This window comes from Eleutherodactylus coqui, chromosome 8, assembly GCF_035609145.1.
Source record: "Eleutherodactylus coqui strain aEleCoq1 chromosome 8, aEleCoq1.hap1, whole genome shotgun sequence".
NCBI lineage: Eukaryota > Metazoa > Chordata > Amphibia > Anura > Eleutherodactylidae > Eleutherodactylus > Eleutherodactylus coqui.
Window position 1 is genome coordinate 157,938,073 of NC_089844.1, and position 18,855 is coordinate 157,956,927.

Here is an 18,855-nt window from a genome sequence, read left to right on the forward strand (position 1 = left end):
CTCAGCCTAAGCTAAACATTCCCAGATCCTTTAACCGTTCCTCATAGGACATGATTTGCAGACCGCTCACCATCTTGGTAACTCTTTTCTGAACTTGCTTCAGTTTGTCTATGTTTTTTTTTAAGTGTGGTGCCTAGAACTGGACACAGTATTCCAGATGGGGTCTGACAAAGGAAGAGTAGAGGGGGATAATTACCTCACGTGATCTAGACTCTATGCTTCTCTTAATACGTCCCAGAATGGTGTTTGCCTTTTTGGCTGCTGCATCACATTGTTGACTCATGTTCAATCCATGATCTATTAGTATACCCAAGTCTTTTTCACATGTGCTGCTTAGCCCAATTCCTCCCATTCTGTATGTACTTTTTCCATTTTTCTTGCCCAGATGTAGGACTTTGCATTTCTCCTTGTTAAATACCATTCTGTTAGTCGCTGCCCACTGTTCAAGCTTTTGTAGATCTTTTTGAATACTCTCTTCCCTAGTGTTAGCTAACTCTCCTAGCTGTGTGTCATCGGCAAATTTTATCAGTTTCCCATCAATTCCCTCCTCAAAATCTATATATATAAAAATGAATGTCTGTCTGTGTGTCTGTTTGTCCTTTATGCGCTACTACACCATTCATCCGATCGCCATTAAACTTTGGGAAGTTGTTGAGTACACTCCTGGGAAGATTACTGGCATAGTACATCTATCCTACGATAGGTGGCGCGCGTGCGAGCATCGTCGACAGTTACGCCCCCCCCCCCTACGTAGATCGTTCGATTTCCATCATTGCCACTAATTCTCTCACTTCCCGATGTCATAAAAACTTGAAATTTGGCACGAGAATTGATTATGTCATAAATAGGAAAAGTTAATGGGTCCCAACTCGATTATTCAATTGCAAACGCCAAAGAATTAGCATCCAAATTTTACGTACGGAATCTAATTCTCTCACTTCCCAATGTCATTAAAACTTGAAATTTGACACGAGCATTGATTATGTCATGAATAGGAAAAGTTAATAGGTCCCAACTCGATTATTCAATTCTAAGTGCCAAAAAATTAGCGTCCAAATTTTACGTACGGAATCTAATTCTCTTACTTCCTGATGTCATCTATATATATATATATATATATATATAAAAATGAATGAATGTCTGTCTGTCTGTCCTTTATGTATTACTACACCATTCATCCAATCGCCATGAAACTTTGGGAAGTTGTTGAGTACACTCCTGGGAAGATTATAGGCATAGTACAACTATCCTACGATAGGTGGCGCTCGTACGAGCATCGTCGACAGTTATGCCCCCCAGACAAAGATCGTTTGATTTCCATCTCAAGCACAAAAGCAAAAGGCATTACGAGCAACAGGATGAGTGTTCAACTACAAAATGATGCATCTGCCGAACGTTTCGCAAGACAATTGCTGGATATTGAGAATGCTTAGGTAAAAATGAAAGCTGTGCTGTGATTGGTTGCTATTTCTTATACTGCTGAGGTAACATGAAAGCTGTGCTGTGATTGGTTGCTATATATTATACTGCTGAGGCAACATAAAAGCTGTGCTGTGATTGGTTGCTACTTCTTATTCTACTGAGGTTACATGAAAGCTGCGCTGTGATTGGTTGCTATATATTATACTGCTGAGGTAACATGAAAGCTGTGCAGTGATTGGTTGTTATATATTATACTGCTGAGATAACATGAAATCTGCGCTGTGATTGGTTGCTATATATTATACTGCTGAGGTAACATGAAAGCTGTGCTGTGATTGGTTGTTATATATTATACTGCTGAGATAACATGAAATCTGCGCTCTGATTGGGTGTTATATATTATAAAGCTGAGGTAACATGTAAACTGCGCTGTGATTGGTTGTTATATATTATACCACTGAGGTAACATGAAAGCTGTGCTGTGATTGGTTGTTTATATATATATATATATATATATATATATATATATATATATATATATACACACGACTGTATGTATGTATGTCTGTCTTCGCAGCAACGGGCGATGGGTAAGCTAGTCATTTATAAAAACATGAACAACACTGGGACCAGGACAGAGCCTTGTGGTACCCAACTTAATACATTCTTCCACTTGGATGTGCAGCCATTGTAGCTTTGTGCAAATTTGAAAAAAATCCAGAACAGGCACAATTGCCGTAACCCTAATAGAATGCAGTCAGCTAGACTATGATATGGAGGACCAAGTTGTTCAATGCGGGCTAATGTGCAGCCACCCACTCAACCCATCCCAGAACGGGGAGGAAAGACTGCAAACAAACCTAGCCTCTTTCTTGCGCTGTGAGGCGAGTGTTTTCAAGATTGAAAATATCGCCAGTGGGTGTCCGCCCTCAGTTGGTTATTCCTTTCCTTCCCATTTTTGCCTTTGATTGTGCCATTGCGTGCCATGAAAGGTTTTCTGGCCATCTTGACCTCACATATGGCCTTTCATGGCTTCTGCATCAAGTTGTTTGCAATGCTCATTCCACTCCATTTCCTTGTCTTTTCTTGCCGCTCGTTGAAAATCGGCATTTAGTTGCCGAACTTCGTCTTTGTTGCCGACCGCCTTTGCTGCTCTTCTTTTATCGGCTATCCCGAGGGTTTGCTTGGACAACCAATAGTGTTGTTTTTCCTGCTTCGTATAGGCTGGATGCTTACCGGTTGTTTCCATAACTGTGGACTGTATATTGTGCCAAACTTCCTCTGGAAGCTTTTCTGATGTGTCAAGCAATTAAAATCGGCTTGCTACCTCAATAGTGTATGATTGGGGGATTTTAGAGGTGTTGAATTTTCTCCATGGAGGGCATTTCTTAATGCTACAGAATTTGGTCTTGATCTTAGCTGCAACGAGCTCATGACCAGTGCCGTAGTCGGCGCCAGGAAAGGTTTTTATTGAAACAATTGAACTTCACCAACGATGATTACACAGGATGTAATCAAACTGATTCCGATGGAGGCCATTGGGAGATGTCCACGTGTACAGTCAGCATTTGGGAGATGTCCATGTGTACAGTTGGCGTTTGGGAGATGTCCATGTGTACATTCAGCATTTGGGAGATGTCCATGTGTACATTCAGCATTTGGGGGATGTCCATGTGTACAGTCAGCATTTGGGAGATGTCCATGTGTACAGTTGGCGTTTTGGAGATGTCCATGTGTACAGTCAGCATTTGGAAGATGTCCATGTGTACAGTCAGCATTTGGGAGATGTACATGTGTACAGTCTGTGTTTGGGGGATGTCCATGTGTACAGTCAGCATTTGGGAGATGTCCATGTGTACAGTTGGCGTTTGGGAGATGTCTATGTGTACAGTTGGCGTTTGGGAGATGTCCATGTGTACAGTCGGCGTTTGGGAAATGTCCACGTGTACAGTCGGTGTTTGGGAGATGTCCACGTGTACAGTTAGCATTTGTATTGCATAAACCATGTGTTTGCTATCCTGAGACGATTTTCTTGGCAGAACTGTACCAAGCGATCACCAGCTTCATTTCTTTCACCAAACCCAAATCTTCCTGTGATGGCTGCCTCTGGTTGGCTGCCGATTTTGGAACTGAAGTCGTCTATAATGTAAATGATGTCCTTCTTTCGAACTTTGTTTAGAGTTTTTAAGACGTCGGCATAAAAGTCTTCAATGGTTTCCTCATTGGCATCCGTTGTTGGGGCATAGATATTCACTGGCTTACCATGTATCCTGATGGCAATGATACGGTTGCTGATTTTTCTAAAACTATCTACTGCCTTTGAGGCCTGCTTGTTTGTAATAAAGCCTACTCTATTCCTCCTGATTTCCTCGTATCTGGCATAGTGCAAAGTGAAGTCATCAGACTGATAATATCAATTATCATATGTATTTAAGTAGCTATAAATGTATGTTTATTAAAGTAGGACTTCGGTGATTGGAAAACTTGCAGTTAGAAAAGTAAATGGTCCATGAGTATAATCCGCCCGACAACCACCCTCTTTTCCCATTGGCTGTCGGCCATTGGCCATTCTGTCTGATAGGAACTGCTCTGGGATTGGCTAGTGGGGTGATTGACAGAGAGAGCCTGTGATTGGAGGAGGTAAAATGGAACGTCCCGCATGGGACGTCAGTTAGGAGTGGTTGTTCAGTTGGAATTGGAGAGGAATGAGGAATGCTGTAAACAAGTCAAGTCTAAGGCTAACTTCACATGGGTGAGTATGATATTGGGCCGTTAATCACGTGCCGATATCGTGCTCGCCAGTATGCGAGCATTAAACTGCCATATACATTGAATTATTTAATATGATTGTTCTTAACCATATAGTTTCTATCCTTGTCAGAACAATTTTGGTGGCCATGTAAAAGGTGCCATGGGTACCAAAAAAGTGCCAGGGTGACACCCTCGTATGTCCTGACTTCATGCACCACTAGGAGATCTGTGCTGGCTTATGAATAGTCATTAGAGATGAGCGAGCGTACTCGGAAAAGCACTACTCGCTTGAGTAATTTGCTTTATCCGAGTATCGCTGTGCTCGGGTCTGAAGATTCGGGTGCCGCTGCGGCTGACAGGTGAGTCGCAGCGGGGAGCAGGGGAGAGCGGGCGGGAGAGAGGGAGAGAGAGATCTCTCCTCCGTTCCTCCCCGCTCTCCCCTGCAGCTCCCCGCTCCGTGCCGGCACCCGAATCTTCAGGGACGAGCACAGCGATACTCGGATAAAGCAAATTACTCAAGCGAGTAGTGCTTTTCCGAGTACGCTCGCTCATCTCTAATAGTCATGTCTTCAGGATACTATAACTCCCATTTCAGCGCCGCCATTACACAGCTGACCCCATGCTGCTACTGCCAATTTACAAGAGAGAAAATCCCTAAAAATGCTGATAAACTGGGTCGCGCCCATTTAGTGAAGGATGGATTTATGCCCAATTAACCCACCTCATTGTCTGTCTCTTGTATACAGCTGGGCATTGCTGCCCTGTACTATGTATATTCTGCGCTGGAGGAAGAGCTTGATCGAAACAAGGAAAATCCAGCTATCATTCCGGTGTATTTCCCTCAGGAGTTGTACCGGCTGGAAGCTCTGAAGAAAGATGTTGCTTACTTCTATGGGGAAGACTGGAAGGACGCTATCCAGTGCTCTGATGCCGCACAAGCTTATGTGGACCGGATCCGCCACTTGGGTCATCACAAGCCAGAGCTGCTGGTGGCTCATGCCTACACCAGGTATTTTGGGGATCTCTCAGGGGGACAAGTCCTGAAGAAGGTGGTTCAGAGAGCCTTGGCTCTACCCAGCAACGGGGAAGGAGTGCAATTCTACTTGTTTGATAATGTCACAAATGCATTCCAGTTCAAGCAACTCTACAGGGCCCAAATAAATATCCAAGAAGTGGATTAGGAGACCAAGAAGAGCATCGTGGAGGAGGCAAGAAAAGCATATCAGTTTAATATGCAGGTAAATGTCCTACTCCACCTGGAATTATAAGAACTATATTACACCTATGTTACTTGTAACCTGCTATAATACTGACTTCTATGAACAAGAATATAACTAGTATAATACTGCCCCCTATGTACAAGAATATAACTACTATAATACTGCCCCCTATGTACAAGAATATAACTACTATAATACTGCCCCCCATGTACAGGAATATAACTATTATAATACTGCCTCCTATGTACAAGAATATAACTACTATAATACTGCCCCCCATGTACAAGAATATAACTACTATAATACTGCCCCCCATGTACAGGAATATAACTATTATAATACTGCCTCCTATGTACAAGAATATAACTACTATAATACTGCCCCCCATGTACAAGAATATAACTACTATAATACTGCCCCCCATGTACAGGAATATAACTATTATAATACTGCCTCCTATGTACAAGAATATAACTACTATAATACTGCCCCCCATGTACAAGAATATAACTACTATAATACTGCCCCCCATGTACAGGAATATAACTATTATAATACTGCCTCCTATGTACAAGAATATAACTACTATAATACTGCCCCCCATGTACAAGAATATAACTACTATAATACTGCCCCCCATGTACAGGAATATAACTATTATAATACTGCCTCCTATGTACAATAATATAACTACTGTAATACTGCCCCCTATGTACAAGAATATAACTACTATAATACTGCCTCCTATGTACAAGAATATAACTACTATAATACTGCTCCTATGTACAAGAATATAACTACTATAATACTGCCCCCTATGTACAAGAATATAACTACTATAATACTGCCCCCTATGTACAAGAATATAACTACTATAATACTGCCCCCTATGTACAAGAATATAACTACTATAATACTGCCCCCCATGTACAGGAATATAACTATTATAATACTGCCCCCTATGTACAAGAATATAACTACTATAATACTGCCCCCTATGTACAAGAATATAACTACTATAATACTGCCCCCCATGTACAGGAATATAACTATTATAATACTGCCCCCTATGTACAAGAATATAACTACTATAATACTGCCTCCTATGTACAAGAATATAACTACTATAATACTGCCCCCTATGTACAAGAATATAACTACTATAATACTGCCCCCCATGTACAGGAATATAACTATTATAATACTGCCCCCTATGTACAAGAATATAACTACTATAATACTGCCCCCTATGTACAAGAATATAACTACTATAATACTGCCCCCTATGTACAAGAATATAACTACTATAATACTGCCCCCTATGTACAAGAATATAACTACTATAATACTGCCCCCCATGTACAGGAATATAACTATTATAATACTGCCCCCTATGTACAAGAATATAACTACTATAATACTGCCCCCTATGTACAAGAATATAACTACTATAATACTGCCCCCCATGTACAGGAATATAACTATTATAATACTGCCTCCTATGTACAATAATATAACTACTGTAATACTGCCCCCTATGTACAAGAATATAACTACTATAATACTGCCTCCTATGTACAAGAATATAACTACTATAATACTGCTCCTATGTACAAGAATATAACTACTATAATACTGCCCCCTATGTACAAGAATATAACTACTATAATACTGCCCCCTATGTACAAGAATATAACTACTATAATACTGCCCCCTATGTACAAGAATATAACTACTATAATACTGCCCCCTATGTACAAGAATATAACTACTATAATACTGCCCCCCATGTACAGGAATATAACTATTATAATACTGCCCCCTATGTACAAGAATATAACTACTATAATACTGCCCCCTATGTACAAGAATATAACTACTATAATACTGCCCCCCATGTACAGGAATATAACTATTATAATACTGCCCCCTATGTACAAGAATATAACTACTATAATACTGCCTCCTATGTACAAGAATATAACTACTATAATACTGCTCCTATGTCCAAGAATATAACTACTATAATTATGCCCCCTATGTACAAGAATATAACTACTATAATACTGCCTCCTATGTACAAGAATATAGCTACTATAATACTGCCTCCGATGCACAAGTATATAACTACTATAATACTGCCCTATGTACAAGAATATAACTACTATAATACTGCCCCCTATGTACAAGAATATAACTACTATAATACTACCCCCTATGTACAAGAATATAACTACTATAATACTGCCTCCTATGTACAAGAATATAACTACTATAATACTGCTCCTATGTGCAAGAATATAACTACTATAATACTGCCTCCTATGTACAAGAATATAGCTACTATAATACTGCCTCCGATGCACAAGTATATAACTACTATAATACTGCCCTATGTACAAGAATATAACTACTATAATACTGCCCCCTATGTACAAGAATATAACTACTATAATACTACCCCCTATGTACAAGAATATAACTACTATAATACTGCCCCCTATGTACAAGAATATAACTACTATAATACTGCCCCTTATGTACAAGAATATAACTACTATAATACTGCCTCCTATGTACAAGAATATAACTACTATAATACTGCTCCTATGTGCAAGAATATAACTACTATAATACTGCCTCCTATGTACAAGAGTATAGCTACTATAATATTGCCTCCGATGCACAAGTATATAACTACTATAATACTGCCCCCTATGTACAAGAATATAACTACTATAATACTACCCCCTATGTACAAGAATATAACTACTATAATACTGCCCCCTATGTACAAGAATATAACTACTATAATACTGCCCCCTATGTACAAGAATATAACCACTATAATACTGCCTCCTATGTACAAGAATATAACTATTATAATACTGCCCCACTATGTACCAGAAAATAACTACTATAATACTGCTCCTATGTACAATAATATAACTAATATAATACTGCCCCCTATGTACAAGAATATAACTACTATAATACTGCCCCCCATGTACAGGAATATAACTATTATAATACTGCCTCCTATGTACAAGAATATAACTACTATAATACTGCCCCCTATGTACAAGAATATAACTACTATAATATTGCCCCCCATGTACAGGAATATAACTATTATAATACTGCCTCCTATGTACAAGAATATAACTACTATAATACTGCCCCCTATGTACAAGAATATAACTACTATAATACTGCCCCCTATGTACAAAAATATAACTACTATAATACTGCCCCCTATGTACAAGAATATAACTACTATAATACTGCCCCCTATGTACAAGAATATAACTACTATAATACTGCCCCCTATGTACAAGAATATAACTACTATAATACTGCCCCCTATGTACAAGAATATAGCTACTATAATACTGCCTCCGATGCACAAGTATATAACTACTATAATACTGCCCTATGTACAAGAATATAACTACTATAATACTGCCCCCTATATACAAGAATATAACTACTATAATACTACCCCCTATGTACAAGAATATAACTACTATAATACTGCCCCCTATGTACAAGAATATAACTACTATAATACTGCCTCCTATGTACAAGAATATAACTACTATAATACTGCCCCCTATGTACAAGAATATAACCACTATAATATTGCCTCCTATGTACAAGAATATAACTATTATAATACTGCCCCACTATGTACCAGAAAATAACTACTATAATACTGCTCCTATGTACAATAATATAACTAATATAATACTGCCCCCTATGTACAAGAATATAACTACTATAATACTGCCCCCCATGTACAGGAATATAACTATTATAATACTGCCTCCTATGTACAAGAATATAACTACTATAATACTGCCCCCTATGTACAAGAATATAACTACTATAATATTGCCCCCCATGTACAGGAATATAACTATTATAATACTGCCTCCTATGTACAAGAATATAACTACTATAATACTGCCCCCTATGTACAAGAATATAACTACTATAATACTGCCCCCTATGTACAAGAATATAACTACTATAATACTGCCCCCTATGTACAAGAATATAACTACTATAATACTGCCCCCTATGTACAAGAATATAACTACTATAATACTGCCCCCTATGTACAAGAATATAACTACTATAATACTGCCCCCTATGTACAAGAATATAACTACTATAATACTGCCCTCTATGTACAAGAATACAACTACTATAATACTGCTCCCTATGTACAAGAATATAACTACTATAATACTGCCCTCTATGTACAAGAATATAACTACTATAATACTGCCCCCTATGTACAAGAATATAACTACTATAATACTGCCCCCTATGTACAAGAATATAACTACTATAATACTGCCCCCTATGTACAAGAATATAACTATTATAATACTGCCCCCTATGTACAAGAATATAACTATTATAATACTGCCCCCTTATGGAACAAGAATAGAACAACTATAATGCTTCCGCTTATGTACAAATTGTTAATTATTGAAATTCCTCATTTTCTGTAGATTTTTGAGGAGTTGGATAAAATAGGAGCCACGCTTCCCGATGAAATACAAGATGGCGGCCTCCCAGTGCATCATGGGAAGGGGGATCTTCGCAAATGCCCATATTTTGCTGCTAAAGGTGAGTGTCTATGCCCGCACACGGTCTATATAACAGTGGCGTTGGGTGCATGTAGTTACTCCTCCATCTTCTCTCTCACAGATGCGGCCGCCTCCGGTTGTCCGCTCCACGCTGCACTGGCTCTTACAAGTCGTCCTGCAGTGAAAGTGGTGCTCGCTGCTCTTGCCGCCACCATTGCTGCCTCCATCGCCTGGTACCTGATGTGATCCGGGTCACAGCTGACACCCCATCACTTCTTGGGCTATCAATAAATCCGGGACTCTGTATGATCTCAGCCGGACCTCAGACATTTACATTCCCAGAATCCTCTGTAATTGCCCCTCCCTTATGATGCATTCATGAAGCATTAACCCCTTTATTTCCAGGTGGGGCAGAGGCAGATATATTATAACTGCACTGTGCATAGGAAGGGGTCATTGAGTACAAGCACGCAATAGGTTTTACATAGAGCTCACGGTCATGCCTGTGTAAAGTCAGCGTGGTGACAGGCGGGGGTGCCCATCCCTCTTGCCATACATACCAGTCTATTGCAATACAGTCAAACAATCTGTAGCATATTAGGATTAAAATTAACTATGTATATAGATAGAAGGGAATCTAGAATGGAGCAGAAAATATATATAAAAAATAAGACCAAGGGGAAGGGATGGACTATTCTTCATTATGAGAGGACATGTCTTGGCTCGAGGCCCGGAAGATACTTCCTGTGTCCTAGGACCAGCCAGAATCTTGGCCAACTAGACCCAATTTTACCATCAGGACGATCCTGAAATCATTAAGGTCTCCCTCTTCTAGGGAATTTGTGCAGCCATGGCTCCCACCATAAATGACAGGCAGATGATCTTGTCTAGGGTGAAACAAGCTTTCAAGTAAAGAGTGTTTGGATACCGTGGCTGTCAGGGATTCTGGAGATGGAAAGACGGTGGATCTCCAGTTTCTTGCAATCAGGAGGGCTGCTGACTGGATAACATGGCAAATTAGTCTCCTGAGGTTGGGTGGCTAGTTGTCAATGCCTAAGGCTAGTAAGGTCAAGGCATGGTTCATTGGCTGCCAGTTACCTTTGATACCAATTTGAATATAGAAGACCACCAAATTTTTATTTTAGGGAAATCCCAAAAACTATGTAGCAGGGAGCCTGCTTGCCCACAGTTGTGCCAGCATAAATTTGAAGTGCCTGAGAATCATTGTGCTAATTTAGAGGGGTAATAGTGCCATCTCACGATTAATTTATGGAAAATTTCATAAGGATGTTGTTAAGGACCTTTTTCTGCCCAGATCCGTTTTCCAATTTAGTAATATTATCTCCTTTCAGCCTAGCGTACTATGTCCATCCAGTTCAGCCTGTTTCGACCCCCCCCCCCCTTGTTGATCCAGAGGAAGGCAAAAAACAAACAAATGTGAGGCAGAAGCCAATTCAGCCCATTTGGGAGAAGAATATCTCCCGACTATATAATAGCAGCCAGAATAATCCATGGATCAGCGTTTCGAAAGTTCCTACTTGATTACAAGACGCGGATCAATAACCCCGCTGGTAATTTAATGTATATATCCTGTAATATCATAGCGCTCTAGAAAGGCATCTAGACCCCTCTTAAACTCCTCTACTGATTTTGCCATCACCACGTCCTCAGGCAGAGCGTTCCACAGTCTCACTGCTCTTACAGTAAAGAACCCCCTTCTACGTTGGTGATGAAACCTTTCTTCTTCTAGACATAGAAGATGCCCTCTTGTTACATGTACTTTTTTGTAGAGCACCGCATCTCCATTAAGGTAAGCATAGATGGATTTAGTGGTCCGAAGTTCTAGTTTCAATGACCCAGAGAGGAAATCACATACTTGTTTAGGCACCTTGTTTTGTGGATGTGACAACAGGTAGCTTCTGATACAGACGTAGATGTGAAAAGTCGAAATTGGGATGTCCTATTGTAGTGCAAGTTCTTCGAAAGGCTTAATCTTACCGTGATATACCAGGTTGGCCATCCTAAATATACATGTTTTAATCCAGGTTTGAACGTCGAGGACTGGAATAAGCAGCTCCAGAGTTCCTCGTCAATTATTTTACACATCCTCCTCCTTCCTAAGGCTCATGACAACATGGTCACCAGTTTTTCCTTCATCCTTAGTGTTGACCACATGATACTTCATGTCTATATCCTTCTGCTACAGTGTTTCTAGAAAAGTTGGGAAACCACCAATATGGCCACCATTACAGCTTTTAGGGGGAACTTCAATCGGATTCTGCCTGGTGGTGCCGTCATGTATCTCCCGTGTTCCTTACTGTTACACAACTAGACAGATTTGCCATTTAGGAATGCAGAAAAGCTAGATGGCAACCCCTTTGGAATCTGTTATGGTGGCCATGTTGGTGGTGAACCAGATTTCTCAGAAATGGAATGAGTGACAGAGAAGAGGATGATTCATGGATTTATATTTACATATTTACACTCAAGTATTCAGTTATTGGAATGAGTGAAGTACAACTTCTGCAGGAGATTCAGGTACTGATCCGATTAGAGATCCTGGAATGAACACAGGACCAACGAGGTGATTGCGCCAAATTCCATTCCGCACGTTCACACGGAAATTTACATTGTCTTCTGATTGGATCACTCTCTTTCTAGTTATTTGCATCTGCACTGAATCGACGCTTCACTGTTCACTAACTCGGTCCCGCAATGATAGCGTCAGTCCTGGACCTCACTGTGGAACATCTCCATGCCTGTACCCTAGTAGATGGAGCCCACTTCCAGTACGCTTTCCTTACTTCAGTCATTGCAGCGGTCCCACTGGACTTAAAGAGATGCTGAAAGCGGATTCCTGCTTCTCACATACTACTCTACAATTTTTCACTTGGGGTTTACTTTGGGTGACGCATAGAACTCCTGCCGGGTTGTCACCCAGATTCCTGAGCGGCTGATCCGCTTCATCATGCAGTGATACAGACTGCAATCTCGTGAGGCTGCACAACTAGTCAGTCTGGCAACTCAAGAATCTGGGAAAGATGGGTGTCGGAACTCTCCCAGAGAGAAGATATTAACCCCTTAATGCCACAGGATGTATGTTTATGTCTGGGCTGGGTGATACAAGACGTAACCTTATGTTTTGTGAATGGCGCAGGAGCCCACGCCATTCCGCGCACAGGAGCCGGCTGTGACTGATAACTGACCTCCAATTTCAACATCGGGGATCAATGAGAGCAGCAATCCCCACTGTTAACCCCCTACATCCCACGATCAATGGGTTGCCATGGCGACCGGATGCCAGACACTATTGTCCTGGCCTGCCATGGCCTATGATCACTATTGTAAGCGAAAAGGCATTGCAGTACAGTACTGCAATGCATTATCATAACGATCAGAGCTTTTACGGTTCAAGTCCCCTACAGGGACTTAAAAAATGTTTTTAAAAAAGTGTAAAAAAAGCACATAACCCCCCCTCTACCTCCACCACCACCATCACCACCACCAAAAAAGAAACAAACAAAAAAAAAATCTACTTTTTTGTGCACTTTCCTATTTATATATAAAAAATGTTTTTTTTAAAACCCACATATTTGGTATCATCGTACCTGTAATGACCTGTACAATAAATTAAGCACACTATCCTACATCGCAAAAATCTATATAAACCCCCCCAAAAAACAGAAGCAGAATGCTTATTTTGTTTGTGTTGCCTGCCAAAAAATTCCAACAGAAGTGATTAAAAAAGCCATGTATACCCCAAAATGGTATCAATAAAATCTGCAGCTTGTCACGCAAAGAACAAGCCCTCACTGAGCTCCGTCCATGGAAAGATAGAAAAGTTATGGGACTTTCAATGAAACCATGATAAAAAGGAAGGGGGGGGGGGGAGGGGGGTTATTGTGCAAAAGTGGGAGAACCTAAAAAATAATAATTTTGGTTTTGCCGTTAATCGTACCGACCCGCAGCAAAAAATAACCATGTCATTTATGCTACATGATTAACGCTGTAAAAAAAGGCACAATTGATATTTTTTCTCTCTACTCTCCAAAAAAAATTTGATAAAAGTTATTTATTATACGCACGTAAAAATAGTACCAATAGAAACTACAGTTTGCTACGCAAAAAACAAGCCTTCATACGGAGAAAAAAAACGTATGGCTTTTGAAAAGTGGAGATGAAAATCCCCCAAAAATCGTTGCGTCCTTTGGGCCAAAATAAGCGATATCCTTAAGGGGTTAATAAACGTGACAGAAGGGAAGGATTTGAGAAGCGAAAACGTTCCAAAGAAATGAGAATTCCGTGAAGCTGAGTGCCTGACTGTAACCGCAGTGATCCCCAGCCATATCCAGCAGTGCACCGCCACCTACAGGCAGATGGAGGCTCCTGCAGGTGCCAATAGATCTTGGGTACTACTAAAGGGTAGGGGGGTTACTCTGCTCTTCTCCCTTATGAACCTTCTACTATAAAGTGGCAAGAGTATAACTCCTGGTAATCTCCGACCGTCGGGGCCGGCATTGTAGTTTGGGGAGCCGCAGGCTGCGGACCACTGCAGTAATGTGAATAATCCGGGATCGGGGTCTGGCTACATGTGACCTGTACGGCTGCAGAACAGTGGCAGGGTCCTCATTGAATTGCTGCAGAGGTGTGCCCACAGGGTGATAAGCAGCTGCTGGCGCAGTGGGTGTGGTCTAAGGGCTCGTCCACACTGGCATTGCTATAAAGTTTTGGACTTCAACACTTTCTTTTACATTTTCTTCCCAATCATAAAGGACCGTATCTGTCCCCCGTATGGTAACATACAGTCATGCGTTTCTGGACATTTTTCATTTACTGCAAAGTTAAAAATAAATACATTTCCATATTTTGTTTGTCGGACAGAAAAAAAGTAGCCGGCTACATTTACCAATTCCACAAGAAAACGCCCAGAAACGTCTGCATAGTTTGCCTCCGTTTACACCATTATGGCCTATGAATACGCCGAACGCTGCATTTTCATCCGTTTCTTTGGACAAAAAAATGTGTGTTTCACGGATAAACATGTGCCAGTGTGGATGGCCCCTGATATGCCAGCGTGGACGGCCCCCTGATATGCCAGCGTGGACGGCCCCCTGATATGCCAGCGTGGACGGCCCCCTGATATGCCAGCGAGGACGGCCCCCTGATATGCCAGCGAGGACGGCCCCTAGTATGCCAGAGTGAACGGCTCCTAATATGCAAGTGTGGACGGCCCTCTGATATGCAAGCGTGGACAGCCCCCTCATATGCCAGCATGGACAGACCCTGATATGCCAGAGTGGACGGCCCCTAATATGCAAGCGTGGACAGCCCCATCATATGCCAGCATGGACAGACCCTGATATGCCAGCGTGGACTGCACCTAATATGCCAGAGCGAACAGCCCCTAATATGCCAGCGTGGACGACCACTAATATGCCACAGTGGACGGCCCCTAATATGCCAGCGTGGACGGCCCCTGATACGCCAGCGTGGACTGCCCTTGATATGCCAGTGTGGACTCCCCCTGATATGCCAGCGTAGATGGCCCCCTGATATGCAAGCATAGACGGCCCCTGATATGCCAGCGTGGACCGCCCCTAATATGCCAGCGTGGACCGCCCCTGATATGCCAGCGTGGACAACCCCTGATATGCCAGCGTGGACAGCCCCTGATATGCAAGCGTGGACGGCCCCCTGATATGCCAGCGTGGACAGCCCCTGATATGCCAGCATGGACTGCCCCTAATATGCCAGAGTGGACGGCCCCTAATATGCAAGTGTGGACGGCCCTCTGATATGCCAGCATGGACTGCCCCTAATATGCCAGAGTGGACGGCCCCTAATATGCAAGCGTGGACAGCCCCCTCATATGCCAGCATGGACAGCCCCCTCATATGCCAGCGTGGACTGCACCTAATATGCCAGAGCGAACGGCCCCTGATATGCCAGCATGGACAACCCCTAATATGCAAATGTGGACAGCCCCTGATATGCCAGCGTGGACTGCCCCTGATATGCCAGCGTGGACTCCCCCTGATATGCCACCATAGATGGCCCCTGATATGCCAGCGTGGATGGCCCCGATATGCAAACGTGGATGCCTGTGATATGCCAGCGTGGACCGCCCCTAATATGCCAGCGTGGACAACCCCTGATATGCCAGCGTAGACGGCCCCTGATATGCCAATGCGGACTATCTGCAGTACAGAAAGAAGAAAAATAGGGCCGGTACGCGCGGACGCCGCTGCGGGTTTCCGTATGGGTTATCCGAACACGTGGCTGCAGGATGTCCTGAACATACCACTAAGCTGTCATTGTCCCTTGTACCACTACTAGAGGGGACCGGCTATCATATGTGACAGGACCCCCAGACCATCACACCAGCAGGGGGCAGTGTGCTGCTCCACAGTAAAGGCAAGATTGAGGCACTCACCTCGAGGTCTCCAGACACGAACACGACCATCGTCAGCACTCAAACTAAACCTGGATTTGTCACTGACAACCCGGTTCCCGTCCATAGCGTCCAGATTCATCGTTCACAAGATCACTGCAATCAGAGGCGGCGGTGGGAGAGGCCTTACATGTAGTGGGGGCTATGAGACCAAATGTCCTTCAGCCAAGCGCCTAGAAATGGTTCCGACAGACACGGGTGTAATGATGGTGCCACCCGTCTCTGGATGGCGTACAACGGAACAGTTGGAGCTCTTGGTGCTTGTTGGACGATCAGACGCTCCTCTACTGGTGGTCTGTCAGGGGTCCTGAGCCCGGTCACCTTGTGTGCCCTCACACATCCACTGGTCCCAACACCCCCTAACAGTCTGGTCAGACGCTCCTCTCTACTGCTGGTCTGTCGGGGGTCCTGAGCCCGGTCACCCAGTGTGCCCTCACACATCCACTGGTCCCAACACCCCCTAACAGTCTGGTCAGACGCTCCTCTCTACTGGTGGTCTGTAGGGGGCGTCCTGAGCCCGGTCTCCTTGGTGCCCTCACACATCCACTGGTCCCAACACCTCCTAACAGTCTGGACAGACGCTCCTCTCTACTGGTGATCTGTATGGGGTCCTGAGCCCGGTCACCTTGTGTGCCCTCACACATCCACTGGTCCCAACACCCCCTAACAGTCTGGTCAGACGCTCCTCTCTACTGGTGGTCTGTCGAGGGTCCTGAGCCCGGTCACCTTGTGTGCCCTCACACATCCACTGGTCCCAACACCTCCTAACAGTCTGGTCAGATGCTCCTCTCTACTGGTGGTCTGTAGGGGGCGTCCTGAGCCTGGTCACACTGTGTGCCCTCGCACATCCCCTGGTCCCAACACCCCCTAACAGTCTGGTCAGATGCTCCTCTCTACTGGTGGTCTGTCAGGGGTCCTGAGCCCGGTCACCTTGTGTGCCCTCACACATCCACTGGTCCCAACACCCCCTAACAGTCTGGTCAGACACTCCTCTCTACTGGTGGTCTGTAGGGGGCGTCCTGAGCCCGGTCACCTTGTGTGCCCTCACACATCCACTGGTCCCAACACCCCCTAACAGTCTGGTCAGACGCTCCTCTCTACTGCTGGTCTGTCGGGGGTCCTGAGCCCGGTCACCCAGTGTGCCCTCACACATCCACTGGTCCCAACACCCCCTAACAGTCTGGTCAGACGCTCCTCTCTACTGGTGGTCTGTAGGGGGCGTCCTGAGCCCGGTCTCCTTGGTGCCCTCACACATCCACTGGTCCCAACACCTCCTAACAGTCTGGACAGACGCTCCTCTCTACTGGTGATCTGTATGGGGTCCTGAGCCCGGTCACCTTGTGTGCCCTCACACATCCACTGGTCCCAACACCCCCTAACAGTCTGGTCAGACGCTCCTCTCTACTGGTGGTCTGTCGAGGGTCCTGAGCCCGGTCACCTTGTGTGCCCTCACACATCCACTGGTCCCAACACCTCCTAACAGTCTGGTCAGATGCTCCTCTCTACTGGTGGTCTGTAGGGGGCGTCCTGAGCCTGGTCACACTGTGTGCCCTCGCACATCCCCTGGTCCCAACACCCCCTAACAGTCTGGTCAGATGCTCCTCTACTGGTGGTCTGTCAGGGGTCCTGAGCCCGGTCACCTTGTGTGCCCTCACACATCCACTGGTCCCAACACCCCCTAACAGTCTGGTCAGACACTCCTCTCTACTGGTGGTCTGTAGGGGGCGTCCTGAGCCCGGTCACCTTGTGTGCCCTCACACATCCACTGGTCCCAACACCCCCTAACAGTCTGGTCAGATGCTCCTCTCTACTGGTGGTCTGTCAGGGGTCCTGAGCCCGGTCACCTTGTGTGCCCTCATACATCCACTGGTCCCAACACCTCCTAACAGTCTGGTCAGACGCTCCTCTCTACTGGTGGTCTGTAGGGGGCGCCCTGAGCCCGATCACCTTGTGTGCCGTCACACATCCACTGGTCCCAACACCCCATAACAGTCTGGTCAAACGCTCCTCTCAACTGGTGGTCTGTAGGGGGCGTCCTGAGCCCAGTCGCCTTGTGTGCCCTCACACATGCACTGGTCCCAACACCTCCTAACAGTCTGGTCAGATGCTCCTCTCTACTGCTGGTCTGTCGGGGGTCCTGAGCCCGGTCACCTTGTGTGCCCTCACACATCCACTGGTCCCAACACCCCCTAACAGTCTGGTCAGAATGGCCCTGTGGGGGACAATTCGTCGATACGACCATCCAGCTTCTCACACCCCAATAATGCGCCCCTCTCAGACTCTGGTAGTGGGGTAAGATGGAATTGCATGCCAGGTTTTGCACAACTTTTTCTCGGGACGGATGTTTTGATGCTGGTGACAGGTAGTTGTCGGTGGAGTCACCAGGCCTTAAGCTCTCTGCTGTCACCAT

General features: G+C 44.1%; 1 protein-coding gene across 3 annotated transcripts in view; it reads left to right on the forward strand.

Moving 5' to 3' along the window:
• The window catches only part of LOC136577065 (heme oxygenase 2-like), a 30,193-nt gene extending 15,173 nt beyond the window's left edge, over window positions 1-15,020 (forward strand). The window contains exons 1-4 of one of the 3 annotated variants that reach the window (XM_066576771.1): window positions 4,709-5,182; window positions 5,307-5,411; window positions 9,917-10,034; window positions 10,116-15,020. In XM_066576771.1, coding sequence (XP_066432868.1) covers window positions 5,406-5,411; window positions 9,917-10,034; window positions 10,116-10,240 — 249 coding nt within the window. In that variant the 5' untranslated portion in view covers window positions 4,709-5,182; window positions 5,307-5,405 and the 3' untranslated portion in view covers window positions 10,241-15,020. Of the gene's footprint in view, window positions 1-4,708; window positions 5,412-9,916; window positions 10,035-10,115 lie in introns of those variants that run through there. The other 2 variants (XR_010786437.1, XM_066576770.1) reach the window with 2 other exon arrangements.
• The last annotated feature ends 3,835 nt before the right edge of the window (window positions 15,021-18,855 follow it).